The sequence below is a fragment of the Gnatocerus cornutus genome, chromosome 5 (genome assembly GCF_029298725.1).
Source record: "Gnatocerus cornutus isolate USDA-ARS CGAHR chromosome 5, icGnaCorn1.1, whole genome shotgun sequence".
NCBI classification, from domain to species: domain Eukaryota; kingdom Metazoa; phylum Arthropoda; class Insecta; order Coleoptera; family Tenebrionidae; genus Gnatocerus; species Gnatocerus cornutus.
Genome location: NC_142237.1, coordinates 15,127,350 through 15,152,907, shown reverse-complemented (window position 1 = coordinate 15,152,907; position 25,558 = coordinate 15,127,350). Strand labels below are relative to the sequence as shown.

The 25,558-nt window shown below is 38.2% G+C and overlaps 9 protein-coding genes across 12 annotated transcripts; 5 read left to right on the top strand and 4 right to left on the bottom strand.

Annotated features, from left to right (window-relative positions):
- The first annotated feature begins 46 nt into the window (after positions 1-46).
- LOC148175022 (ubiquilin-1-like) lies at positions 47-1,885 on the top strand. 2 transcript variants are annotated; one of them, XM_088037314.1, is made up of 2 exons: positions 47-1,684; positions 1,735-1,885. In XM_088037314.1, exons 1-2 carry the CDS (start codon positions 176-178, stop codon positions 1,741-1,743), a joined length of 1,518 nt encoding a protein of 505 aa, XP_087893440.1. In that variant the 5' UTR covers positions 47-175; the 3' UTR covers positions 1,744-1,885. The 2 variants fall into 2 exon arrangements, with proteins under 2 accessions (XP_087893440.1, XP_087893439.1); XM_088037313.1 differs by having other exon boundaries at positions 47-1,885.
- A 289-nt stretch (positions 1,886-2,174) lies between these two features.
- On the top strand, positions 2,175-6,784 carry LOC148175021 (uncharacterized). Of its 2 annotated transcripts, none has more exons than XM_088037286.1 (5): positions 2,175-2,626; positions 2,677-2,792; positions 3,897-4,406; positions 5,270-5,429; positions 6,460-6,784. In XM_088037286.1, exons 1-5 carry the CDS (start codon positions 2,347-2,349, stop codon positions 6,537-6,539), a joined length of 1,146 nt encoding a protein of 381 aa, XP_087893412.1. In that variant the 5' UTR covers positions 2,175-2,346; the 3' UTR covers positions 6,540-6,784. The 2 variants fall into 2 exon arrangements, with proteins under 2 accessions (XP_087893412.1, XP_087893411.1); XM_088037285.1 differs by lacking the exon at positions 6,460-6,784 and adding an exon at positions 4,780-5,022 and having other exon boundaries at positions 5,270-5,362.
- A 370-nt stretch (positions 6,785-7,154) lies between these two features.
- Prosbeta2 (Proteasome beta2 subunit) lies at positions 7,155-8,355 on the top strand. The gene is made up of 3 exons (XM_088037287.1): positions 7,155-7,355; positions 7,428-7,607; positions 7,661-8,355. Exons 1-3 carry the CDS (start codon positions 7,297-7,299, stop codon positions 8,247-8,249), a joined length of 828 nt encoding a protein of 275 aa, XP_087893413.1. The 5' UTR covers positions 7,155-7,296; the 3' UTR covers positions 8,250-8,355.
- Positions 8,246-11,213, bottom strand: rt (Protein O-mannosyltransferase rt). The gene is made up of 6 exons (XM_088037283.1): positions 10,652-11,213; positions 9,805-10,599; positions 9,538-9,758; positions 9,165-9,494; positions 8,901-9,118; positions 8,246-8,852 (listed from the first exon to the last, which is right to left on the bottom strand). The coding sequence occupies exons 1-6, from the start codon at positions 10,918-10,920 to the stop codon at positions 8,364-8,366; spliced, it is 2,322 nt and encodes a 773-aa protein (XP_087893409.1). The 5' UTR covers positions 10,921-11,213; the 3' UTR covers positions 8,246-8,363.
- A 100-nt stretch (positions 11,214-11,313) lies between these two features.
- On the top strand, positions 11,314-13,499 carry LOC148175018 (ATPase WRNIP1-like). The gene is made up of 5 exons (XM_088037284.1): positions 11,314-12,375; positions 12,420-12,570; positions 12,618-12,801; positions 12,847-13,092; positions 13,281-13,499. Exons 1-5 carry the CDS (start codon positions 11,471-11,473, stop codon positions 13,352-13,354), a joined length of 1,560 nt encoding a protein of 519 aa, XP_087893410.1. The 5' UTR covers positions 11,314-11,470; the 3' UTR covers positions 13,355-13,499.
- Positions 13,393-17,768, bottom strand: Top1 (DNA topoisomerase 1). Of its 2 annotated transcripts, XM_088037280.1 has the most exons (6): positions 17,629-17,768; positions 16,796-17,315; positions 16,421-16,683; positions 16,292-16,321; positions 15,859-16,151; positions 13,393-15,428 (listed from the first exon to the last, which is right to left on the bottom strand). In XM_088037280.1, the coding sequence occupies exons 1-6, from the start codon at positions 17,668-17,670 to the stop codon at positions 13,751-13,753; spliced, it is 2,826 nt and encodes a 941-aa protein (XP_087893406.1). In that variant the 5' UTR covers positions 17,671-17,768; the 3' UTR covers positions 13,393-13,750. The 2 variants fall into 2 exon arrangements, with proteins under 2 accessions (XP_087893406.1, XP_087893407.1); XM_088037281.1 differs by lacking the exon at positions 16,292-16,321 and having other exon boundaries at positions 17,629-17,767.
- Positions 17,769-19,801: 2,033 nt separating this feature from the next.
- Positions 19,802-21,512, bottom strand: Rnmt (RNA guanine-7 methyltransferase). The gene is made up of 2 exons (XM_088035913.1): positions 20,056-21,512; positions 19,802-20,005 (listed from the first exon to the last, which is right to left on the bottom strand). Exons 1-2 carry the CDS (start codon positions 21,326-21,328, stop codon positions 19,929-19,931), a joined length of 1,350 nt encoding a protein of 449 aa, XP_087892039.1. The 5' UTR covers positions 21,329-21,512; the 3' UTR covers positions 19,802-19,928.
- Positions 21,513-21,579: 67 nt separating this feature from the next.
- On the top strand, positions 21,580-22,560 carry BCAS2 (BCAS2 pre-mRNA processing factor). Its single transcript, XM_088035914.1, has 2 exons — positions 21,580-21,865; positions 21,917-22,560. Exons 1-2 carry the CDS (start codon positions 21,791-21,793, stop codon positions 22,496-22,498), a joined length of 657 nt encoding a protein of 218 aa, XP_087892040.1. The 5' UTR covers positions 21,580-21,790; the 3' UTR covers positions 22,499-22,560.
- OstDelta (oligosaccharide transferase delta subunit) lies at positions 22,555-24,731 on the bottom strand. Its single transcript, XM_088035912.1, has 3 exons — positions 24,602-24,731; positions 24,222-24,541; positions 22,555-24,170 (listed from the first exon to the last, which is right to left on the bottom strand). The coding sequence occupies exons 1-3, from the start codon at positions 24,621-24,623 to the stop codon at positions 22,695-22,697; spliced, it is 1,818 nt and encodes a 605-aa protein (XP_087892038.1). The 5' UTR covers positions 24,624-24,731; the 3' UTR covers positions 22,555-22,694.
- Between the last annotated feature and the right edge of the window lie 827 nt (positions 24,732-25,558).

Sequence of the window (25,558 nt, the reverse complement as noted above, 5' to 3'; positions counted from 1 at the left end):
GCAACTTCGTTGCCGCCAACGTTTGAAATATGACACCTTTAATTGAACCAATTAGCACGAAGAACGGTTCCAACTCTAGTGGAATTTCAAACATGTTTAAATGCTGCGACATGTGTCAAAATAAAATCTAAAACACCTCCAAAAGTTTGAAATTAGTGAAAACTGTTCATCTGCGATGTCTGACGAAAAGACCACAACCTCTGATGTGTCTGGAGACAAGACAGAAACCATCGAATCTCCAAAATCTCCTGAAGCCACTGTGAAGAAGTTCAGCATCAATGTGAAGTCTCAAAAGCAGAAGGAAATTTTCGAAGTAGAAGAATCTCTGGATGTAAAGTCGTTCAAGGATCTTATTGCTAAGAAATTTGACGCTGAGGCGAATCGCCTAACTTTAATTTTTGCTGGGAAGATTTTGAAAGACCAAGATACCTTGGGACAGCATAATATCAGAGATGGGTTAACTGTTCATTTGGTGATTAAAGCGGCGGGAACTGGAAGTTCACCGAGTTCGTCTGGTGCTGAAGCAACACCGCCACCTTATTCAAGCTTAGGAGGCTTAGTTGGTTTGACTTCAATGGGCATGAACTCTGGAAATTTAGTTGAGATACAACAGCGTTTACAGAGGGAAATTCAAAGTAATCCAGGGGTGCTTCAAATGTATTTAGATAATCCTTTGACTCAGAGTTTGATGAATGATCCTGAGAGGATGAGAACTTTGATTACTAGTAACCCACAGATGCAAGAATTGTTGGAAAGGAATCCAGAAATTGCTCACATGCTCAATAACCCTGAGATTCTGACACAGACAATGGAACTGGCCAGGAATCCTGCTGTATATCAAGAGCTAATGAGAAGTAATGATAGAGCCATGACTAATCTTGAGAGTATTCCAGGAGGGTACAGTGCTTTACAGAGAATGTATAGAGATGTACAAGAGCCAATGTTGACAAGTCTAACTGAGCAGTTTACTCAGAATCCTTTCTCAGGTCTTGCTGATAATGGTGGAAACCAACAAAGCAACAGTTCTATACCAAATCCATGGACTGGTCAGCCCAACTCTGGATCCCAGAATCGATCCATGGCTAGTGTAATGCAACAAATGCTTGAAAACTCCGATTTGATGCAAAATATGTTGTCAGCGCCCTACATGCAGTCACTATTGTCAGCTCTAAGTGCAGACCCCAACATGGCCAACACTGTTCTCTCAGAAAACCCTCTTTTAGCAGGCAATCCAGCTTTACAAGAACAAATCCGTAACATGATGCCCCAGTTCTTACAACAACTGCAAAACCCGGAAATGCAAAATGTTTTAACAAACCCTCAAGCTCTCAACGCGATTATGCAAATTCAACAAGGAATGGAAACTTTAAGAAGTAACGCACCGAATTTACTTAATCCCACGAATCCCGCAAACACTGCTGCTGAAACTCCAACTAATACCACACCTACTACTACAACAACAGCACCAACTAACCCTCCAGCATCAGATGCATTTGCAGAGTTCATGGCGCGAATGGTAGCAGGAATGAATACCCAAGGAGGAAATCCACCTCCAGAACAACAATACCAAGCTCAGTTAGAACAGTTGATGGCTATGGGTTTCACAAATCGTGAAGCGAATTTGCAAGCCCTCATTGCAACATTTGGGGATGTCTCTGCAGCAATTGAGCGATTGTTGCTTTCAGTCAGTTAATTGGTGTGACAAGTATACTGAATTAAATTGATTGTTTTTAGGAGAGATGAAGGCCCCGTTACAAGGATTCTGTGCTTTGTATATTAATGTTGTGGAAGTTTTTAACACACCTTAGAGTGGTAATTTTTTATTATAGCATGGTATCACTGTATCACAACTTAAATTAATAAAATAAATTTCATTTCGGCATCATCGCTTTGTATGAATACATATTATAAAAATGTGATGATTCGTTCTGGTCTAAACATTTATTAAAAAAAACGAGTAAATACTCGTAATCAACAAAAATTGAATATAATTTTTAGCTCATAGTCATAAAGACAGTGGATCAACAAAAAAGTTAAAGTTGACTTCACAAGCCTTCACAAAGGCTCGTTTTAAATCTTAAAAGTTTGGGCCCACCTGTAAATCGCGTTCAAATTTCCCGCGCCGACCAGGTAAATTCGAATGCCACCTCACCTGGTTGGTACTTCACTCACCTGTAATCGGTACGAATTCCACAGGTCCCGCCCCCTTTTGTTTTGACACTTGTCACATTACCTGCACCGATTTCCACAAGTGTTCTCTGCTAGATTACAATGTGTAGTGGCGGCAAAATTTCCCGTTAAAATAATCTTAAGATTTTTTTAAATGCGAAACTAACAGAAATCACAATGAGTGAAAACAATATTCCGTCCAAAAGCGAAATAGGCCAAGGGGACAGTGTTAACCCCACACCTCAACCTACTTCAGTTAAAGCATGGGTGCAATTTGACGAAGACACCGCCAACAACAGCAAAGATGCCCCAGCTGTGATAGCTACTGAAAGTGTTCAAGTTAATTTGGAAAGAAGTATAAGCAAACCTGAGAATAATGTCGCTGTTTTGGATCCCAAACCTTTAAGAAATGTTGAGTTACCAGTTGCTACAGTTGAGCCTATTAGGCAGGGATTCTGTAGGTTTCTTGTTTGAGAGTTAGGTTTAGGCTTATTTCGTTGGTTTTAGCTAATGGTGATGTTATTGTTACTCTTTTGCCTGTGAATACTCGTTTTCCATGGATCACTCCTGCCCAATTCCGTCCTGAATTAGTGCCTGAAGAGCTAATGGCCCAAGGCTTAACAGTAAGTATATTAAGAAAGTTTCAAACGCTAGCATTGGAATTTTATTGCAATTTTATTTGGCACGGGTCGCCCAAAAAGGGCGCTAATCACTGACCAAAACTGGAGTCAATTGTTATTCAACTCAGTACTTTTTATTTCAAAGTCGTCTCATTGCTTTTCCAAACTTTTCAATAATACATACAATACAAATTCTGAGAGGAGTCTAAGACGTGTATAAATGAGACTTTTCATTTTCTGCTCATATAGAATACGACCAAAGTCTAATTTTGAAAAATCCAAAACAAATACTTTATCAAAATTATTGCCAAGTAGACTGATTTAATCTTATTTTAGATAGTCAGAAGTGGTCATTGTGTTAATTGACAAAACTGCTACTATTCTCCATCAAAATACAATCAAAATGTTGCACTCTTTCATGAGTACAAAAACATATTTTTCTTGTGTGGAGTTGTTTGTTATCGATTCTTCAGCACTTGAAACCGACACCGGTATTTCCTTATTCGTGTAATCGTTCGAGTGTTTGTCAAACAACCATTTTTGGTTTTCTTATCACCAAGACTGTTAAGTAATTACACTCTGATGTTTTACTGCAATAAAAACGTTATGCTTGAGGTACTCGTTAGCGTCGCAGGTCTAATGTAACAACAAAAGTAGGCAAGGTCATATACAAATGCATATAACACGGATTTATTGCGGTAATTTAGACTTCTTATTGTAGATATTGCAGGATTTCAGTAAGGCGTAATACTTCAGTGTAAAAAAACATGTTTTGTTACTTTTGTTTTGGAACAAGTTCTGATAAAGTCCAATTAAAATGAATACTAAACGAGAAACTGCTTTTTGCGCAGTTTAGTTCGTAATTGAATTCATGAGCTTATCTGAAACCCACACAAAAACTAATGCGAATTTCACTTTTTTATCGAAATCCAATTAACGCCAATTAACTCTAAATCAAACCCTCGTTACAATTTCCTGCATTGCAGTCAACTTAAATCACTTAATTGCGTTTATAACGTTGATATTATCAGTTGGCAAAAAACGAGGCATTTTCCGACTTTATCGATCTCAATACGAGTATGGTACTTAAAATCCTCCTCTTTCCAGCTGACTGTTGAAGAATACGTCCAAGCGATGGAACTCCTGGTAAATGACTACCGATTTACTCTATACAACGTCTGTTACAAGCGAGTGCTCTTAGTATGGATAATTCTCGCCTTCTCCGTCCTATTCGGTCTATTATTCTCCGGTTTATCAGGCCTTACCCTCTTCGGATTAGGTATCGCCTGGTTAGTTTTAAATGCTGGTGCAATCTTCTTCTCCATGTGGTTGAAATTCAGATTATCTCGTAATCTAGAAAGATGTCTGGCACATGTAAATAAGCAACTACTCAGGCATAAAATTGTGATAGCTCTCGATGACCGAGGAAAAATATCTTGTCATAAAGTCAATTTGTGCTTTCTCTATATGGATTCAGCACCGTGTATAACACGATTGCAAACGAGCATTGATCAACAGGAGAGAGAACCATCTAATGGATGGGAACAGAGGATGGATATTACGGCTAATGATATTGTCATTCAAGGCAGTCGGACCACCAGACTTTCCAGAAAACAGGTAAGGGCTAAATTAGGGGAGCTGGTAATTAACTTCACTTTCTCTCGCAATTTTCGAGGGTCGTTATGGAATTTTTCCCCATTAACTTTTAGAATCACTCGTGACGAAAATCTTCGCCGCTCTTCTCTATCTGTCTTGCACCTTTCGTACTAACAACGTATTTTGTATCAGTAGAGGTGCAGATTGGGGTGGCGTACTTCTGATAATGACTTAATTTTTTCTCGATTTTTGTCCTTTTTGGAATTTCCTAACAGTGCATGAATGTGACCGGAAAGACAAAAGTGCAAAAACATCCCTCCGTCACTGCACCATGTCTGGCCTCTACAGAACTTCCGCAATTTTCCTATAATACAAAGAGTTTTTTGTAATTTAGGGCCGAGCGGAGCAGTTGTTCTTGCGTTATTTGCAAAGGTGGGGAAAAGATTTTCTAAGGAGACGTTTAGATTGGACTTTGGATGAAATGTTGGGCAATCCGTCCAACCCACTACACGTAAACTCATCGCTTTGCCCGTGTCAATACGTCGAAGAGATATTAGCCAACAAACAACCAAGAGCCGATGTTAGAGACTGCTGTCCGGTTTGGTCAAGATTCTTGGCCAGACGCGGCATAGACTAAGTAATTTCTCCAAAAAAAAAACGAATTCAAAATTATGCACTTTTGTTTGAAGTTGGTGTAGTAATTTTAACAACCACATCTGCATGATAAAACTTTTAATTGGGTTTTTTATTGCTTGATAATGACGCTTAACAATAGCACGCTTACTAATACAATTGCTTGTCGGAGGTGACTAATTACTTATCACGCTTGTTCTTGGAAATGTGTAGGTATTTGATTAATAACAGAAAATTTTGTTTCGTTACAGGAAAGGGCTTCACTGTTATATTTGCGGTACGCGTCCCGTTGGGGTCGTGGTGTAGTACGTGGGTTATTAGTTAGTCCACCGGCCTCAGGAGGACGACATTGTCCTGCACTTACATGCCCTTGTCAGTTTATAGAAGAGCATCTTCAATGTAAACCCCCAGGCAAGTTAACAGTAAAGTCATTTTTTAGCATTCCTGATCAGCCGTACGACAGCAAGTGCTGTATTCTATAAATTCCATGATATTTTTATAAATTTTTACCTTTGTAGGGGTGATAATTTATTTTGTTTTAATATGACATTGCTCTGAATACTTTTCTATTTATACAACGATGCACGTGTGGGACAGTCAATACTCATTAAGAGAAAAACCCCACTAATGGTTTACATACATTCATTTTAAAAAGGAATAACTAATCTCTTCTATTTTCTATGAATTTTCTAACTCGAATCGTTTTCCTCTCGTTGGGCACTCACAATTATTTAATTAATTATCTCTATAAACGCTGATGTTTGGTGAAGGAATTACTTCTATTTTTAACTAACATTATTACCGGATCAGTGGTTCTTTCTTTATTTATTTACGTTATTGATACATTCTCGATATATTGGATTGCCATGCTAAGTAAGATTAGACAAGAATACTGAATATAAATGGGAGTAGCCATGGAAGTGATTGTTTTAATTTGTTCACTGTGTAAGTTAATTAAATTATTTTGGCGGTAAGATCACTGCTTTGCCATTTAAAATCTAGTTGAGGTAAGGAACAAAATCGAATAATTTAAAGTTACCGACGAAAGATTTCGTTCCTTACCCGAAATATTCTTGCACAAACACTTGACATTCAAATTTTGTATTGTTTTATGATATAGTTAAACTATGGTCATTACATAACTAGGAAAAGTTTAGACTGTTATCTAATAACTTTAAATTGTTACAGCATAGGTACTTATTTAGCTTTAGAAGTGATAGCAATACATTCCGTCCACTGAATATTTGTACATAGAATATTTTTATAAAATAAAAAAGTCGTGTAATCTTCCATTTTTTCATTACACTTTCCATTAACACCGACACGGTAAGGTAAGGACTTTTGTGTTGCTTGTGAGCTTACCTAACAAATCTGCCGCCATTCTTTTATACTTCTTTACATAATTTGTGTGTTACAATTGTCTTACGTTTTTATTTTACAGGCTACCCATGCATGTTTTGTTTCTACATGTCAGATCGTAACGTTCAGTCTGAAGTTAATACTGTACATTATCCTGTTTAATTATTTTAAGCGTGCACAATTAGTTCTAATACGAGAAATTACATTGTTATTTTAATATACAGGTAGCAACGCAATAGCCCTCTCAATAGTCGTCAGAGCACTGTGATTTCTCTACTCAGTTTTATAGTTTTTTTAAGTGAGAAGCCTAGGTACTTATTGAGTGGATTTATATTGTAAAGATACTTAGAAAGTTTATTGTAAAGTTTTATAAACATTTTAAAATACATAATTTTATTATACCTATTCTTTCAACGAATTCTCACTTGTTGCCTTGATGGCTGATATCCTTTCAGTTATCTCCTCCTGCAGGTGCTCCATTTCGCATTTGAGACTCTCTAGTGCGTTTGACATCCGTTCCAAGTCCTGGGTGCCTTTTAAAAATTCCTCGATTTTAACAAAACGGTGCTCTTTCGGGGCGGCCTCATCCAGACACGCATATAATTTACTTCGTTGCTCCTCATTTTGATACACCGCTTCAATGTCGCTGACAATTTGTTCGCGGGTCATCGAGTATTTCGTTTTTTGAGGAATACTATTACTTCGTTTAAACATATTGGAAACATTCACAAACGGTTTAAAAGTACACAAAAGATTGTTGACAAAGAAATGACAAGTGAGGTTAGAAATTCAGAAACCACTGTCGTAAGAAATAAAATCCCTAGATTTGAGAGTGACTGGTGACAGCGGTTGTCATTGTCAAACAAATTTGCTTGCGGTTTTTGTGATCGTGATTAAAAAAGTAGCTTTTATAATAAAAATGTCAGTTTTGTGCCCAGAAGTGCCGACTCCAGGCTTTTCTTTTGCTAATTGCAAGCGGTAAGAAAGTTTTTTATTTTAATTTAGCTTCTGCATTAGTTTTTGCATTGTCATCAACATAACCTCTTTCAGGAATGCCCTCCTTCAAACCAAGGGTTTCCCACTGCCGAAAGCCACCAAAACTGGCACAACCATCGTTGGGATTATCTACAAGGATGGGGTTATTCTTGGAGCCGATACTCGCGCAACTGAAGACACCACAGTCTCTGATAAAAACTGCGAGAAAATCCACTACTTAGCCCCCAACATGTAGTACGTATCTTACCTCCGCCCCCCACAATTGTATACTAGAGTTTTTTCCATAGTTGCTGTGGAGCTGGAACTGCAGCTGACACTGAGCAAACCACCCAGATGATATCTTCTCAGCTTGAACTGCACCGTTTATTCACTAATAGAGTAGCGCGCGTTGCCACCGCGAATCAGATGTTGAAGCAATACTTGTTCCGTTATCAAGGACACATTGGGGCAGCTCTAGTTCTTGGAGGTGTGGACTCAACAGGACCACATCTCTACTCTATTTACCCCCATGGTTCTACTGATAAGTTACCCTATACGACCATGGGGTCTGGTTCTCTTGCCGCAATGGCTGTATTTGAGTCGCGCTGGAAACCGGAATTGGAAGAAGAAGAAGGCGTCCAGATAGTTCGTGACGCTATAGCCGCCGGTATTTTCAATGATCTAGGATCTGGTTCCAATGTTGATGTTTGTGTAATAAGAAAAGGTTCTGTTGATTACCGCAGAACTTACGATGAAGCTAACAAAAAGGGTGTTCGCCAATCTTCATATCGTTATCCTAAAGGAACCACTGCAGTGCTGAGTACCAAGACCATTAATCTTGAAGTTGTTAATGAGGTTGTCCAGCAGATTGAGCCAGAACGTATGGATACAGCTTAACTTTTTATTACATTTATTCATAATAAAATATGGAAACTTTTCTATAAAAATACAAATATAAAAAATATCTAAAATTTCAACAGTTATAAAATCGTCACAAAGAGTATTCTAGTCTTAGTTTTTATGTACTATAAAATCCCAAGTGTCTTTCCACCTTAAGTTAATAATATCATTGGTGGTGAGAGGAGTTGTGCCATAGCAAAGTACAGCAAACTTCATAAAAACGTAAAAAATTGCAACAAGCCACAGAGACACCAAACTAATAAACATGTAACTATAAAACTTTGTCTTAAAGAGATTCTTACTTAAATAATAAATATGTTCAATGAGAGCGGCCAACAGCAACGTTTTGAAAGTAAATGCAGGCAAGTAGTGGTGAAGAAACAACGTACGCTCTACGAAAAAGTAAGGAACGTAATGGAATAAGTACCCACTTAAAAACAGCTCTCCAATGAGTTGGAATTGTTCCCACGCTTTTGCATCCAGATCGTAACACAACCTTCGCCGCCGAAGTAGGTAGAAGACCAGAAGCGAGGAATATACAAAGATTCCAATCGTTCCCGAGTACCACAGCAACAAGTTCCCAATTAAATGAACCTGGGCCTGAAAAAAATGGTTAATTCACGTTGTTGTTGTTGTTCACATTCTTACATTGCTGGTTGAAGAAACCCAATAGGCGATCCCTCTCAACATCAGAGGCCATTCAAAAGGTTCCGAACTATACATGTGATTTTGCACGCTTTCAGTACCGGAAAACATCATCTTGTAGTGGAGCTCAAAGAACTTTTCCCAGAAACTCAGCGAGGTGGCCGCTGTGGGTATCATCTCTGCCGTGACTAAATCTCGCTCTCGTTCCTTTTGATCTTCAGCTGTAATTTGGAGATCAGTACCAGTGGATATGAGTGGCGAGCTTACATTTTGTGTATCGGTGCTCCTCGACGTTCCACACTGTGTCGTCTTGATTAATGATTCTATCTGCGGCGACTTCGTGTTGGTGGAAGCCCCAATCTGGGAGTTGTCGCCCCGTGAATTTAAGAGCGGTGTTGGTTTCAACGTGAATCAGTCTTATTAATGATTGTATCGTATGCCACGAGTCCCCGTTTTGTTCTCTGTTGAGTATTTCGACGCGCCAGAGGTTTTGTGGTGTCATCGACACGTTGTAGTCTATATAGCAGGATACTTCTTGGCATTGGGGAGAAACTGGGGCTGCTACATCGTGGGAGTTTAAGGCACGGCTTGTTATACCTATTAAATCTTTTAGTAAGAATATTTTTTACGTCAGACATACCATGAACTAATTGGATAACATCTCCATGTTTAATAACATCTATGGGTTGTTCAACAACGAGGTCATTTTTGTTTGGTCTCTTCACAATCCACCAGTTATTTACATCCTTGAAAGAGTAACAAGTGACTTGTTGTTGATGACTAGAGCCTCTTTTATCGGGGTATCTGATTGGGTAAACGTGATTGTGCGAATGGAGCCAGCAAGTTCTTCCGTGGGTGTGCCTGAAGAAACGTTTTTAGTACTGTGAAGTGAGACTCGGAAACTCACCTTAGGGTAACTTGAGATCCATGCGCTACGAGTAATGGTTGCCCCTTCGTGATAGACGCTAAACCCCCTTCAAGTGAAGCTTGAAAAGCACTAGTCATTATGCTATCGTGGGGTCCTGCTTTATACAACACATTGAGGTGGACGTAAAATATACACAAATAAATTAAACTAGACGCAAAAACCCCAACAAAGCTTTGTACGACAAACCGCACCAAAAGCGTGCTGTCTGAGAGCGACTGTGAAGACAGCAATTTCCAGAAATCTCGTGCGATTATCGCAACCCCTAAACAAAACGAGTAAAAACCGACATACTTCACAGAGAGAGCGCAGGTTAAAGAAACGCAACCTAAACTTAACCAGAGGAACCATGAAATACAATATGGCTTGGAGAAGTAGTGGTGAAACTTCATCATACATAAAATTCCAAATAAGGCGAAAAACAGTAACATTGACTCCATGAGGATAAATCTACTTTGAGTAAGAAGCGCGTTGTCAAGAAGGAGAAGCACAGCTGCTAGCAAAGAAGTCCACTGAGTTAACCCCAACTCCAACATTAAATGATAAGCTGTGGGGATTATTAAACTCCCAAAGAACGCGGGAATAAAACGTAGAGCCAGTAAGGGGATGCTGTCAGGGTAGGGGCTTCCTATTTTATCAAATTTGAATCGCCCGTCAAAACCTGCCAAGTATGCCACTGCTGCAATGAGTTGCTTCCCAAGAGGTGGATGAGAGTCAAAGAAAAATGTGTTTTTCATGTACAGAGACACGTATTTTCCATAGTGCAGCTCATCAAACCTGAAACAAACACTTTAAATCTCTCTCTACATTACATAAAACTGGTTCTTACACAATATTTCGGGGCTCCTCAAGTTTGTACATCCGCGTCAACAAACCACATAAAAACAACCCCACTGAAAGCAGGTCAATCTCAAAGTTAATTCGAAAGAATTTCGGTTTTTCGTCATCATTTTTCGCAACTTTTGCCTTATTCACATCACCGTTGCTTTTCATCGGGAATTCACGTTTTTCAAGCGCACTTTTTTCTTCGATTTTCTCATTTTCGTTGCACTGATCAATGAACTTTTCCTTGGTTTTTCTGTTTCGTAACTTTTCCATTTATTTTGCTAGTTTAGAAAGGCACACATTTTCTAAATGAGACTAATTTCACCTGCTAGTATCCACGTAGCACGTAGGTCATTAACACGGAGTTTAGGTTAGGTCGGGATGTAAACAAAACCGAGATTGTTTGAAAACCAGTGATTGTTTACGTTTAGGGGTTATCAGATGGAATAAATGTAATCTTTATTATGAATCGCGAACTGATAAGACATAATTTTTCATAAAAAAAAGAGTTATGCTAAATGTTGGGTTAAGCACGGCTGTCAATATGTTATTGCGGTTTTAGGGGCTTCTACCTGGCGAAACAATTTTTTAGAGCCTCTATAGCAAAATAATATGAAAAAAGTTTGATCAACTTCTGTAGGGGCTTATATTATTACAAGAAAACGGATTATTTCAACTCTAGAATAAAAATATTCAAATTACCCGCTCCTTCTGCTCTGTTCCTATTGGCTATTATCCTCCACCAAACGCGCTAAGTTTGAAATTGAAGCATTTTTAGGTTAGGTCTAATCAACGTTTCGCGATTGTTGCAAAAACTACCAAAATGAACAAAGAAGGTAGCAAAGAATCAATCTGTCCCATCTGTGAGAAAACTTTCCCAATGGCAGAGATAGAAATTCATGCTAACAAATGCATCTTTTTAAATTCCACTGAAGAAGTACCAAAACGAAAACGCTCGCCCTCTCCTGTGTTCCAAAATTTCAACAGAAAACCAAGAGCTTCCCAAAGCAAAGATTTGATTTCTCCATCCAAAAAACTGAAAGTTAGCACTCAAACAACTTTGAGGCCACCTTCTTCTGAAGCAACAAGTTCCAAGAGCGCCAAATCGCCACCAAAAGTCTTGGAACCAGAAATAACGCAAGACAATTCGTTCACTTTTAAAGTTCCCCTTGCTAAACAGGTACAGCCTAAATCACTCGACGACTTCCTCGGCCAAAATCACGTTCTTGGGGAAAATACAGTTCTAAGAGCACTACTAGAAAAAAGTGAAATTCCAAACATGATCCTGTGGGGGCCTCCTGGGTGCGGTAAAACCTCCCTCTCTGGAGTGATTCAGGGTATCTGTAAAAACAACCCTTCTAAACTAAAATTTGTCGCTTTATGTGCCGCATCTGCTGGAGTCAAAGATGTACAAAACGTTATTTCTGCTGCAAAGTTGAAACAGAAGTTTGGGTGTCAGACTGTTCTTTTCATGGATGAAATCCACAGGTTTAATAAGAAGCAACAAGATGTGTTTTTGTTACATGTTGAAAAAGGAGATATTATTTTAATTGGAGCAACAACCGAAAATCCTTCTTTTATGGTAAACTCGGCGCTGCTAAGTCGTTGCCGCGTTATTGTAATGGAGAAATTGGAACCAGAGGCGTTGTTATCAATTTTAGAAAGAGCCACAAGAAGTTTCAATGTTAAAATCATTGATGAAGACGAGTTACCGGATGATTTTGATAGGTAAAACTAAAAAGAATAGGTCTTATATTTAACACAAAGTTTAGCATTGCAGTTGAAGCTGAGGCTCTCAAATGGTTGGCTGACATTAGTGACGGCGATGCTAGAATCGCTTTAGGAAATTTCCAGCTTGTTTTACAGTACCATGAAGACAAAACCAAAGTCGTTACCATTGAGGATGTCAAAGAAAAAATTAAAGTAATTAAATAGAGAACTGTTTTGTTTAATCCTAAATAATTTTACAGAAGTCGCATTTACTGTACGATCGCAAGGGTGAAGAGCACTACAATATAATTTCCGCCATGCACAAGTCCATCAGAGGCTCAGACGTAAACGCCGCTCTGTATTGGACCACTAGAATGATTGTTAGTGGTGAAGACCCTCTCTATATAGCGCGAAGAATGGTACGAGCGGCTAGTGAAGATATAGGTAATTGATACTCAAAATCGAAATTTAGTTCATTTTTATAACCAGGTAACGCCGATCCAAGAGCTTTAACATTGGCTGTGAATACCATGCAAGGGTGCCAATTATTGGGCATGCCAGAATGCGATGTTTTACTGGCGCAATGTGCTATTTATCTCGCTAGAGCACCAAAGAGCAGGGAAGCAGATATTGCTCTGGCGAATGCGAAGAGAGTAATTAAAAATTGCCAAGGATTGCAACCCTCCGTACCGCTGCATCTAAGAAATGCTCCAACAAAGTTAATGAAGGATCTGGGTAAAGTTTTTTTTTCTATCGCTTATTTAAAAGATCAAAAGTAGGTGTTTATGTAAGAGTATGAGTACTGAACAAGCCTGCGCTTCGCAGATTGCGGGCGCGAAGATGCGATTTATTGTTCTTGTTATTACATAATATACTATCACTGTTTTATCTTTGTGTAATATTAAATAAGATTTTGGTCCTAGGTTACGGAAAACTTAACGGAGAAGAAAAGTACTTTTTGCCTCCAGAACTGGAAGACACCGATTTTTTCGGTTAAATTTGCCCCACTATGTTTATAAGATAAATAATAAAATGTTATTTTCCATATTCTTTATTTATCAAATCTGTAATATACAGACTCCCTACAATTGCTGTTATTATAACAGTAATAATGTAACTAAAATAATTGATCAAAATATAAATATATCGTAACATTAACTAAAACCTTCGGTCGTTCATTACACGACATTGATAGACACGGATGAAATTTACAACTGACACAAAAATGCACAATTTCCATCGACGAACGATCTGATTTTATGTAAAATAAATTAATATTTAAAAAGTCACTATAATTACAACTTAAAACTTAATTACACACGGAATAGCACAATGGTGCGTTGAATGAATTGAATCTGTCGAATTTATGGGTTTATTGGAAAATTTCACTAAATTAAAATACATAATCAGGACCAGCCATGTCTATAGCCCAACGGAACTTGTCTCTTTGCGTCTTATTATAAATTTTTTCAATGGGGACACCATGTTTCTTACACCAAGCGACACTAATACGAGGATCCAAATAATTAAGTTTTGAGGTACCCAACGCGATGGTCTTATTCTCATCCCTATCAGTTTCCTGGATCTCCAATTTCGTTAATTGTTCTTTTAAGCGCGCCAACGTTTTCTTTTTCTTATCGTGGATCGTTTTCTCCTTCACGCTGCCGTGTTTCGCATCCTTTGCTGCATCTTTGACTTGCCTTTCCGCGTCTCGGATTGATTCTTTCTTAGCCTCGATTTTCTCTTTGAGTTTTTCCATGGATTTCTCGTGACCTTTGGGCACAGAACGTTGATGGTTACACAGAATTGCGACAGCCCGATTCGCGCGATTGTAAGACAAGATTTTTTCAGCCAATGTATCGTCTGGATCTGTCAGTTCTTCCAGCTGTTGTTGTAAAGTCCAAGATGCGTTGTAAGTACGGAACACTTTAGCGGTGAGGCCTTCCATGAGTTCGTTTAGATGTTTGTTCATAATTGCTGTGTTCAAACGATCGAAGAGATCGTCACTTTTTCCTTTGTGTTCCATGAACAGTTGGAGGTTCTTAAACACGCGTTTTTCAACGGGTACCTCATTGTAGTAACGTATAGAATCTTTACCGAGAAAATCGAATATAACAACGTACTCTTTGCCGTCTTTTTCTCTTGCTAAAGAGATATGTTCAACACGTAGTGAGCAACAACCTACTGTGTCTGCTTGGTCTTCGTCTTTCTCATTACCCGCCCTAAGAGCGAGCTTATCGATGAAATACAACGCTACCGCGCGTTGTCGTATTCTCATTTCTTTCGATTTCCAGTCTTCTTTATATTCTTCTCGTATTTTATCAATGCATTTGTGTAATCTCCTCGCTGTTTCGTACTTCTGCCAATCTTTCTCTCCCTTTAGTTTTGAACTTGGGTTCAACATGATATATTTCACTTGATTCTGAACATTTTCAGTCCATGAAGCCAGCCATGTTACCGAATCATCATGTCTTACTTCTTTCCAGTGATGACCTGGTGGAGCTTTTGGTATCACTGAATCACTGCTGCAATTTATGATGATGTCTTCAGCTTCCACTCTTCTTTTCAACATTCCCATCTTTGGATGTTCCCCACGTCCTCGGAATAGACCTGGTGGTTCAATTTTAAAATTCCCGATTTTTTCTTTATGACCATCTATATTGCAAAACCCATACTCTTTAATTAGAGCTTCGTTCTTTTCTTTAAGCGCTTGTTTTTCTTCTTTTGTGCGATTTCTATTTTTTTCAGCCTGGTCCATGTAGTAGGCATGCATACTTTTAAAATTGCACTTTTCTAACTTCACAATCTTAGCCTGTTCTTTATCAGTCATCACTTTTCTCCAATCTTTAAAGAAATTGTTATTGAACACGTCTTTGGTTGTGTAATCATGATCCAACATTTTTGCATAAAATCCTGCTACTTCTTCAGCTTCTGAAGATAGCTTCATTTCTTTACCATCATAATAAAATTTAATGTTATCTGGTATTGGTTCGTATGGGGGGGCAAAAACAGGTCCCTTGTGTTCCAGAAACTTCCACTTCTTGCCGTCATCTTTCTTCTCCTCTTCCCACCTTAAAAACAAACAAAGTTAGCAATGGATAACTTTTTATTTCTGTCTGCACTTTGTACCTCATTGGGTCTTTACTTCTAACGGTTTTTAGACATTCCTCTTTGAGTTCATTTTCAATAATTTGGTTTAATTCTCTCGATTCTATTTTTACAACACAATTGGGCTTTTTCCTAGAACTGGCAGTCAACTGAGACTTTTGCTTTTGACTGACAGTTCTAACCTTAATTTTGTAACCATTACAGAAACCTCGTGTAATCTTCAATCGATGTAAATTGTAAAGAGTTGCGTCTTGTAAAATTCTAGTAAACGCGCGAAACTTTTGCATAATTACAATCATTGAAGGACTTTCAAGTCCACATGTTTTGCGCCGCCATTTTTGATTGTTTGACAGTTGAGAACGCTCTACACTTGCGCGGGACATTTAAACTTACCATTTCCATACTTCCTGCTGTTCTTCCTCCTTCTTCTTTCGTCCCTTTTTGGAACTTTCCGTGTTGGAGTTCTCAGTCTTCACAGCGTTTTTCTCTTTTTTGATCTTCTTTTCCTTCTTAATAGGTCTGTCCCAATCTTCCTCGTCTTCAACGCCTCGCTTTTTCTTTTTCTTTTCAGGTTTGTCCCTCTTTTCCTTTTTTGGTTTTTTCCGCGCCATGAGAGGAAGATCGTCGTCTTCATCTTCGTCCGATTCGATTTTTCTTTTCATTGAGGTGTTTTCCATTCTTGAAGCCTAAAAAATTGAAATTGTAGCTAGAAATTGGACGCAATTTTCATGCAATAAAAGGGTGCATAAAATCCTAGTCAAAATACTAACAACTTGTTAATAGACAAAACCACCAAACAACATTCATATTGAAAGTGAAAACCTACCAATTTGTGTCTGTGAGCGAAAGGTTTTCGCTGAAAATACAATGTAAAATTAATGCCCTTAGAGATAGATGCAAGCGCGCTCAAGTTTCTACGTTGATTCAAATCTTAGTGGATGGTAAGAATACTTACAAGAGGTATATCTTCATCACTATCCTCTGGTTCTTCTTTCATGCTTGGTTCATCAAATCTGGACTCGTCAGATTTAAATTGAGACAAATTGTAATCACAGCTGCTCGCCACGGATGCGTTCTTATCTTCATAGTCGTCTTGAGATTCAGGTTCTTCTTTAATTACGAGCTTGTTGTCATCTTCATCAACGGAATCTTCTCTCGCTGAATCCTCGCGATTGACGTCATTTTCTTGCTTTAAGTATCTTTTCCGTTTTTCTTCGTCTGAAATGAAATATTCATTAGGACTTTATGAAAATGAAGTTGTTTTGTTTTAGAAATGACGATAAACGTCGGACAGGTGTCTGGCTTCCAACATTTATTTTAGTCTAATTACCGGAAAGTTTCTCCTTTTCCCTGTCAGAATTCTTCTCCCTATCTTTCCTATCTTTATCTTTAGAGCTGGAATGATGTTTATCCCTGTGCTTGTCTTTGGAGCTGCCGTGCCTGTCCTTGTCCTTTGAAGAGCTGTGTCTGGATTTCTCCTTCTCCCGATCTCGGTCTTTATCCCTACTGGATTTATGGTCTTTATCATGCGAGCTTTTATGTTCCCGTTCTTTATCCTTAGAGGAAGAACTAGAAGATTTCTTTTCATCCTTGTGTTTATCCTTTTCCCGATGCTTGTCCTTGTCCCGATCACTGCGGTCTTTGTCGCGACTCGAAGATTTGTGTGAACTGTGCCGGTCTTTATCTTTCAAACTATGCCGGTCTTTATCCTTGCTCGAGCTCTTGTGTTCTTTGCTCTTACTTTTATCCCTGTCTTTATCTCGATCGCGATCTTTATCTCTGTGTTTATCTTTGTGGTCGGATTTGTGACTTTTTTGCTTATCGGAGTACCCGTTTATCCCATTTTCAATCTGGAGAGCAGAAAAAACACGTGTTATAAATGAAAGTAATCCCCCAAAATGACGAATTAACCGGAAATTCTCCTACAATCAACCGATCAGAAACATGAATCCCAAAACTGATAACTTCCGACGTAAAACCGAGAAAGTGAACGCCGTCCGTTGGAAACACGGGACTTAGTCTCTGACGCCATTTTGGGACTTAGAAAAATTTCGCTTGGCTGCTGTTCGAACACGAGAAAAGCCGCGTTTTCCGAAAGAATATGGAAATTGTGCCACGGTAGAAATTTCAATAATAAAATTAACAACAGAAATAGCTACTTACAGGACTCGAAAGATGTTCATTTGCACCATTTTCAACGTCCATATCTTCCCAGGTTCCACGAGCCAGCACTTAGAATACTCAACGAAGCGATTGTGAGTGGTGAGAACGCAACGCTTTTATGACAAAGTACTCGATTTCGCATACTACGCACGCGCGGCACGCAAAGGCAATAACCTGAAGGGCGCTAAATTCAAAAGTAAAACTAGCGTTCCTTCAACTTTGAACTTGAAATTTTTACGGGTGTCACAGGTGTCAAAATCAGCTGAGGGAATTTATTGCCGGCGATTTTAGTTTTACATCAGCGACAGATGCGAGGAATTCGGATTGAGTTGTTTGGAAATGTGCCTGGGGCTATCATTAGTTAACTGAGTCTTACATCAATTTTGATCATGTAATTTTTATTTTAACGGGTTGATTACTTACTGTTCTTTAATGGTACTGTTGCAATCAATACATTTTCTAGAAAAAAGATTTTCTCACGATGGAGGATCACTCGGAACCGTCAAGCAATGTGAATGCGAATGTTTATGCTAAAAGATAAACGAAGTAAGGAAGCTACAGACAAATAATGATGTCATTTTTTTGGAAAAGTAATGAGCAAACTGTTTGATTCTGCATAAATACATAAATTAATATGAATACTTTCGTGCGACGTTCGATTCTGCTACCAAATTTTGGTACTCTTATTATAATTTCATAAATAAGGAAAAGAAAACGAAATATTAAGCTTTTCAAGGATCAAACGAAGCTTTGATCGTCATTTTACTCCTGATAGCAGATCCCCCTCAGCAACTTCATCTCTTTTAATAGTTCCGCGAACCCCTCAACATTATTTAAACTGGATGCAAAATTGATCCCTGGAGCATTGTTTGAAAGTATCTCGTTCCAAGTATTTACTGCAACCACATACACTATCTCTAAACTCGTTATTTTTCTCCTAGCTAATAAAACTTTATCACCGCTTAAAGTCCAGAATTAGTAAGGGTTAAGAAACTACGAGTCTAAACTACAAAACTCAGGTAAATTTCTCATTATACGAACGAACGTGCTTTGTTAAATCTAAACACTTTTCCTCGAATTCTTATTTGAGTAATTTTTTTATACAGGCGCATAACATGCGATAAGACGACGCGACGGTAAAGTGGTCATTACATTTTGCTTACTTTTTTAAATCCATTGAATAGGTACGAGTTTAGTTTTAATGAGTGCTAATTGTACGCATTGTGTGGTTAGAACACAACTTAGCACTTATTGTTTGTTTCTGTGGACAATCCGGTTAATAAACGCTCTGGTTGGTTAGAGATTTTCTTGGAAGGCGACACCTGAAGGAGACATAATTCAAATAGCAAAAAACTGCAACTTGGGACGGTTTGCAGGTAAATTTCAGAAAGGGGTGTAGTTAATCCCTCATATTTTAAAAAAAGAAGAGTTTAAGTCAAACTTCTTCTTCATTGCCGCAAAATTACAGCCGTCTACAATCAATCTAAATATTTAAAAACTTCAGTATCGATTACTGTGTGTGTAATCATAATCAACCATTTAAAAAATTCTGACGATCAATTACAATTATCACTCAAGACAATTTTCCGTATCTTTTGATTAAATTCCTGCAATAGTTTTTTGTTGAATTCAAAATAAAAAGCTCAAATATTTATTACATCACAATTGTTTTTACTTATAATTTATTATCATGGCACGTTTCAGCGACTGCTTTTACATTATTTTGCATAAGAAGAATACAACCTCTATGAATATGATAAGAACAGACAAAAACTTAGGCACGTATGAATTTCACGTGAAATAAAGCCATTTAAATATCAAGAGGAAGCAATTAGGTTCATAGTGGCGATAAATTTATAATCTCCAAGTTTACTGTAAACACTTGCAAATTTCGACCTGGTTGCCTGTATGTCAGTTATCTTTATCCATTAACTCAAGAAACTCATCTCATATCTAACAGATTTGCATACAAAATATCCAGTATAGTGCCTTCCAAGTTCAAGTTCAGATTGAACAGTAGAAGCTCAGTATGTTTGAGTATTGCTATCAAAAATAAGTTTTGATTTTCACCTGCAGGGCTACCAACTGATATCAAATCTCTGAGGCTGCTTATTAGTATTAAGCATTTGAGGATATTAAGTTTTGTGTTATAATTTTTGTACAATAAAAGCAGTTCAGGAAACTACAATTTTATTGTGAACTTGCCTCTTAGATTCCACCATACAAAATACAGTTCTTGTACTATAAAAACCGTTGATGTTCCCTCGGATTTGTCGTGCTACCAGTGTGTGCTCTCATTGCTAAATCTCAAAAACAGGAGTGCCATCGGTGTTCCACGTGTTTTTCACTTTTTCAAAAACGAAGAGCATGTATAAAGCTGTAAAATAATAGTTATTTTAAATTCATAAGAATGATTCTATATCTTACAAGAAGCCTCCCATTCTGACTTGGACAGAGTTCCTATCTTCACATTGTCTCGTTTTTCTCTTCTTAAGAATTTCTCAGCGTGTTCGTAATCATCAGATGATGTTCCAACAAGAGTAACATTGTCGTTGGGAGGATAAGTCTCCAAACTTTTCATATTACTAAGTAACTGTCTTCCTTCATTCTTCATCTGTTCATAGTAATCATAAAACTTTTCTTTTTTCACAAACTTGAGACCATATTTTCTAGCTAATTTAATTAACGTAGGAAAATGAACCAAAAACTCTGGACAATCCACAACACCATCTAAATGAAAGTTATATTTAGCACCAAAAACAGGTGGTGGTTTATTTACATCACAGTCAAAATTTACTTGGTATACATCGTTCCCAAAACTGTTTGAGTTTGCTCGGCGTGCTCGAACTATGAGATCATTGGCGTCTGGAATTGTACCAATAAAAAAGCCCCCAGGTTGAAGGCATTCTGATGCATTACGGATCATGCATTCTGCTTGTGGCAGACTTTCAAAACTGTAGTGAAAAGCAAACTGGCAACTTACAAGGTCTAGTTTCATTGAAGGATCGCTGTATTTCTCGCGTAATCTCACTCTTGAACAGTCACCAGCAATGTACTCAATTGTGTAAATATTACTTGAATTCCTGTCTCTGCTGTTTCTTTCTTTCATGTCAGTGTAGCGGGATCTGCACTGATCTAACGAAACAGATGCTATGTCACTGCATATAAGATGTGTAATGTTGCCTTTTCTCCATTTCAGCAAGTCGCCCCCTTTTCCACAACACATGTCCAAGACGCGAATTGGAGCATTGTGCTTCTTTCCATCCTTGATTTTAGTCAAATACTCGTTAATCAACATGCTTTTGATCCAATTGTGGAAATTCCTCATGTACACAATACGTGATTTTGATCTTTCATCTAACCCCTTTTCTTCTAAAGAATTATAATGAGTTGCTACCACTTTTGCATAACCTTCAGGCGATTTGAGTGTTTCTCCATCATTTTTTCTTGCATATTGTGTTGTTTCAGGTTCAGGTTCCCGTTTTCTCTTTAAAGACACCCGATCTGGTGCCTGTTCATAACGCGGTTCTTCCTCTTCCTGTTCTTCGCGATAAGTACCACTGTCACTGTGAAATTCATTATTTCTAGCATCGGCATCTTGAGCGGCTAAAACCAACGTCTTCTCCAAATCGTCTGTATTGTCTGATTCGTTGTAATCTTCCACTTCTTGGGACACCGAAGTTTCACTTGAAGACATCATTGATAGAAATTATCGATGATGGTTTCTTCGTTATCGATACAAAGCAACTTTGTTTATTACTTAGAATTACGTTTAAATATTATATTAATATAATACACGCAACAAATTATTTATTATTTCAAAAATGTAGGGTAAGAGATGAACGACCTCGCACTGTCAAATTTGACAAATGTCAATAATGTCATTTAATCGCGTGAAGTTAGCTCTCTGGGGAAGAAATTAAATTTTTAGGCCTATAATTATCACAATTTTAACATAATACCGTTCTAAACTCAAAAAACAACTTTTAATTTTGTGTTTACGTAAATTTTCAAGCTTATTTTCATATATACAGTTCTTTTAGCACTACCAACATATGGTTGGTGCAACTGTTTTCCTTCACAATCCTAACCTACAAACAAGTTGGGTTAGGAACCGTTGTCAAACGTTTGTCACCAAAATTCGAAAATTTTATTTTACACAATGGCTGGTGAAGTAATAGTAGATGCTTTGCCCTACATTGACCAAGGATACGATGAACCGGGCGTGAGAGAGGCGGTATGATTTTTTTTCCCATTTATACACAGAAGAAACTAATTTTGATTCCAGGCGTTTGCTATGGTAGAGGAAGAATGTCGCCGCTACCGCCCCACGAAAAACTACTTAGAACATTTACCACCCCTCAACGTCTCTTCTTTTGAAACGCCAATGATCCATAATGAATTTGAGCGCCTCCAAAATCGTTTACCTATGGACACACTTTCAATGAAAAGATACGAGTTACCGCCGCCCCCGAGCGGGAAGTTAAATGAAGTTGGGGCTTGGCTTGAATGTGTTGATAATTCTCAAGCTCAGTTGGAGCACCAAGCTGTTAGAATATTGAATTTACAGTTGATGTTGGAGTATTGTTGTCCTGCTTGGCAAAGGTACCTGCAGACTTTAACAGAATTGGAGAAAATTGCTTCCAAGAAGTTGGCAGATCTCAGGCAGCAGTTGCAGGAGGTTAACTGGCAGAGAAAATCGTTACAGACCAAAGGTGGTGAAGAACTGAAGAATTTGGAAGCCAAATGGGTGGCGCTAGTTTCACATAACTATGAGATTGAACAAGCGTGTTGTATGGCGGAGGAATATTTAGTTCAGTTAAAACAGAATCCTCTTCTACAGCAAAATGAAGCAACCAGTTCCAACTGATTTAACTGTGTTTTTACAATCTAATTTACTTTTGATAAGCGTAATAAATCGAATAATATTAATGGATTTTTTTTTATTACAAAAGTCTTTACAAACATGTCAGCAGACAGACACTTTAAATTCACTAAAACAAACCAAATACGTGACGTAAATTTAAACAAAATGAACAACAAAGTAGTTTTTCAACCAATCAGCCTCATGCTTTCTTTTGTTTTGCAACATGACTCAGTAACTTTTGTCCCGCTAAGAACGTGAAGCTCCCAATTGGGATTAGCCACGCGCAGGTTGTGAACATGTCGAGTCTCCACCAGAAAAGACCAAACAGGTAGAGAATACCCCCAAAGCCCAGATGGAATGGGACCGAAAGAGGGGTGAAATTTCCGAAATTCACTCCAATCTTTAACCACAGAATCAGAAGAAGTGCTAATGGCGCCAAAGTCAATCCTGTGAAAAGTAAAGAGACAGCTTCTGGAGGCCGTTTTTCCGCAGGTCTGAACAAGTGCTTAATTTCCGGTTTGGGACCCCGGAGTGACTTTTTCGGTGGTTCTGGTGTATTCAGGGTAACTTCTATTGATCCAAGTACCCAGCGCAACGGATTGCTCATTACTGAGTCTCCAAGAATCAGTTCCATTTCGAAAGTCCCAGAGTGTGCTAGCTCAGAGGCTAAATTAACGTCGATTTTGTACAGTTTGCTACTGTCAGGCTCGGCGACAAAAATGATTTCCTTTTTCCCTGAGTAGAGTCTCAGGAAAGCTTGATGGATCACTCTTGAAATGGACATCTTCAGAGTTAAATGTTGACTGGAGTCGGCGTGTAGTGGAGCCGGTAATTTTGATGGGTGTTGGAGCTTGGTAAGTCTAGGAGCTGCGCTACCATCGGCGTCGCTCAACCCAACTTGAACCCAGTCAACAGTCACTGGGCCTAAAACCCTCGCTGTCAAGATAGTTGAATGGGTACCCGCAGACAGAGCGATACGGTATTGCCCAGGTTCAAGTCTCAAAGGCAGGACGAACTCAACAGGGTTGTTGCCAGGAATCAATGGTTGTTTAGACAAAACGACGACATCATCAGTTATTCTAGTGGCTGATTGAGCCACTACAGGCGTTGGGGGTGTCTTCAAGGGCCTTCCCAGAATATCAGAAATGTGTATTTTCAAGTCAGGTTTGTCCACTGTGACTTGGGCTGGACCTGCAATTGTGATACTAACAGGCGAGACATCACTGACAGCTAAATTGGTAGCTGCTTCAACCAGAGCTAGGGCCCCTTTTGGCGTCTGTACAGTTCTGCGCGTTAGTAAATAAGCGCCGAGTTTCTCAGCCTGTAAGGAATTTAGAGGTTTAGCTCCTGGGACGCGTAAAAGTCCTGTTATTAATAGAGCTGTAGTGGTGAGACCACCTTCCCATTGTAAGAGTTTGCCATCAACTTCATCAGCTTGGACAACAACTTCTTCAATGCGGTCGGAAATGAAGTTCCCTGCTGTTCCTAGAATTGTAGCTGCATGTAGAGCTTGACCTAAACTTTGCAAACTGTCATCTTCTTTCAATTTAGCCTGAAGAAGCTGTGCAATCTTCTGTCCATTAGGAATTGGAAGAGATAGAAGTTTTAGTGCTTCCGCAGCGTATCGTAAGTCCGTTGTTGTTGATTTGTCACTTTCTAGGACGCTTCGCAAGTTCTACAAAAAAGATTTTACTTCACAAGGCTACAAGTTTTTAGTATTTCTTACCGTGACTGTTGCGTCAGTGTGGAGATTTCCACCGCAACCCAATATACTCCACGCTGATAAAGCCTGGAAATTCTCTTCAGGAGTACAAGTTGGCTTATACAAAGCCTTAAGATGGGCACAATTATCTTTAACAAGAAGAGGCGCTACTTGTTCATTAAGTAACTTAAAACCTTTAGCGCCATAATATGCTGATGTGAAATCACCCTCTTCAATGATTAAAGACTTGACTAAGACACTAAGTAACTTTCTTCGGTTGGCAGGGCAAATGTAACCTCCAATGCTGGCATGTGTTGTGGAGTATAAAGTCGCCAGTGATAGTACTGAAAATAAGAGGGGGATAAATTGTTTGGGGGTTCACCAGGAATTTGGGGAGAACTTACACAAGACAATTTTCAAATACATTTCTGATTTATTATAAATAAAAGGTTCACCGGCACATCACAACTTCGACACGTACATCACTTTTTGACAGTTGCTTATTATTTTGACAGATGACAAGTGGCAGTTGTTTGCCCTGCATGTCAAGCTGCTATTGGTTAATGACTACGCGTGCTCAGGGACATGACTAGCGCGCAATTTCAAATTAAATTATTTTTTATTTCAACTTTCAACATATTTTGTATAGATTTAATTGAAATTAATTAATTGTACTCGTTGTTTTAATTTTCTTTGACTTTTGAACTCTTAAATGTATGTAAGTAATTTTACTTGGGAACATGGGAACAGATAATGCAAGTGTACTAATCTTCTGTAATTTAAATGTCGTGATAGGGGAAAGTGCTATTACCGGAGTTCACATGATTAGAGTACCACAATAGTTGATGTTATCATGTTGCACTATCACCGTGTAAACACACTTTTAAACAGAATGTGGATTTAGAAAATTCATTTATCTCAGGTGTCTCCTCGGAGCTGTGGGATATTGTATACAAGAAGATTCTCGGGAAAAGTAAATTTCCTTTTTTGTCAGAAGAAAATAGTGAAATAGAAATTTACAAGAAAGTTGCTTGAAATTGCTCTGATTTAATCTACACGTTTCCTTCAGTGGTCATGAAAAAACAAATTTTTAAATTCGGGAATCTTTTTTAGAGTTATTCAGTTTTCCATTTTTAGATTCTAGTTTCTTCAGGTTCTCAAGTTTTCACTTTTTCTAAATTGTTTCTGACAATGTTAGTCTTTCACATCGTTTGTGATTTGTCATAAAATTTATAATTTTTGGATTTTTATAGGTTTTTGGATTTTTAGTCTCCTAATTTAATCTACATATGTGTTTCAACTTTCAGATTTCTGGCTGTTTAAACCATAAGTTAAACAAAAGAATTTTGGGAATCCAGGAT

Excerpts from the sequence above, each read along its gene's own strand:
- LOC148175022 (XM_088037314.1), top strand. The coding sequence starts at position 176 with ATGTCTGACGAAAAGACCACAACCTCTGATGTGTCTGGAGACAAGACA.
- Rnmt (XM_088035913.1), bottom strand. The coding sequence starts at position 21,328 with ATGATGTCTTCAAGTGAAACTTCGGTGTCCCAAGAAGTGGAAGATTAC. Across the intron at positions 20,006-20,055 it reads GTCAGAATGGGAGGCTTCTT|CTTTATACATGCTCTTCGTT; the intron begins GTAAGATATAGA and ends ATTATTTTACAG.
- OstDelta (XM_088035912.1), bottom strand. The coding sequence starts at position 24,623 with ATGTATTTGAAAATTGTCTTGT. Across the intron at positions 24,542-24,601 it reads GTATTTGAAAATTGTCTTGT|TACTATCACTGGCGACTTTA; the intron begins GTAAGTTCTCCC and ends TCTTATTTTCAG. Across the intron at positions 24,171-24,221 it reads ACACTGACGCAACAGTCACG|AACTTGCGAAGCGTCCTAGA; the intron begins GTAAGAAATACT and ends TCTTTTTTGTAG.
- Top1 (XM_088037280.1), bottom strand. The coding sequence starts at position 17,670 with ATGGACGTTGAAAATGGTGCAAATGAACATCTTTCGAGTCCT. Across the intron at positions 16,152-16,291 it reads TCGCTCACAGACACAAATTG|GCTTCAAGAATGGAAAACAC; the intron begins GTAGGTTTTCAC and ends TCAATTTTTTAG. Across the intron at positions 15,429-15,858 it reads CAGCAGGAAGTATGGAAATG|GTGGGAAGAGGAGAAGAAAG; the intron begins GTAAGTTTAAAT and ends TTTGTTTTTAAG.
- LOC148175021 (XM_088037285.1), top strand. The coding sequence starts at position 2,347 with ATGAGTGAAAACAATATTCCGTCCAAAAGCGAAATAGGCCAAGGGGAC. Across the intron at positions 2,793-3,896 it reads TAATGGCCCAAGGCTTAACA|CTGACTGTTGAAGAATACGT; the intron begins GTAAGTATATTA and ends TCCTCTTTCCAG. Across the intron at positions 4,407-4,779 it reads CCAGACTTTCCAGAAAACAG|GGCCGAGCGGAGCAGTTGTT; the intron begins GTAAGGGCTAAA and ends TTTGTAATTTAG.
- BCAS2 (XM_088035914.1), top strand. The coding sequence starts at position 21,791 with ATGGCTGGTGAAGTAATAGTAGATGCTTTGCCCTACATTGACCAAGGA. Across the intron at positions 21,866-21,916 it reads AACCGGGCGTGAGAGAGGCG|GCGTTTGCTATGGTAGAGGA; the intron begins GTATGATTTTTT and ends TTTTGATTCCAG.
- rt (XM_088037283.1), bottom strand. The coding sequence starts at position 10,920 with ATGGAAAAGTTACGAAACAGAAAAACCAAGGAAAAGTTCATTGATCAG. Across the intron at positions 9,759-9,804 it reads GGATCTCAAGTTACCCTAAG|GCACACCCACGGAAGAACTT; the intron begins GTGAGTTTCCGA and ends ACGTTTCTTCAG. Across the intron at positions 9,119-9,164 it reads GGAGCACCGATACACAAAAT|CTGAAGATCAAAAGGAACGA; the intron begins GTAAGCTCGCCA and ends TCCAAATTACAG.
- Prosbeta2 (XM_088037287.1), top strand. The coding sequence starts at position 7,297 with ATGTCAGTTTTGTGCCCAGAAGTGCCGACTCCAGGCTTTTCTTTTGCT. Across the intron at positions 7,356-7,427 it reads TCTTTTGCTAATTGCAAGCG|GAATGCCCTCCTTCAAACCA; the intron begins GTAAGAAAGTTT and ends AACCTCTTTCAG. Across the intron at positions 7,608-7,660 it reads TACTTAGCCCCCAACATGTA|TTGCTGTGGAGCTGGAACTG; the intron begins GTACGTATCTTA and ends TTTTTTCCATAG.
- LOC148175018 (XM_088037284.1), top strand. The coding sequence starts at position 11,471 with ATGAACAAAGAAGGTAGCAAAGAATCAATCTGTCCCATCTGTGAGAAA. Across the intron at positions 12,571-12,617 it reads ATGTCAAAGAAAAAATTAAA|AAGTCGCATTTACTGTACGA; the intron begins GTAATTAAATAG and ends ATAATTTTACAG. Across the intron at positions 12,802-12,846 it reads AGCGGCTAGTGAAGATATAG|GTAACGCCGATCCAAGAGCT; the intron begins GTAATTGATACT and ends TTTTATAACCAG.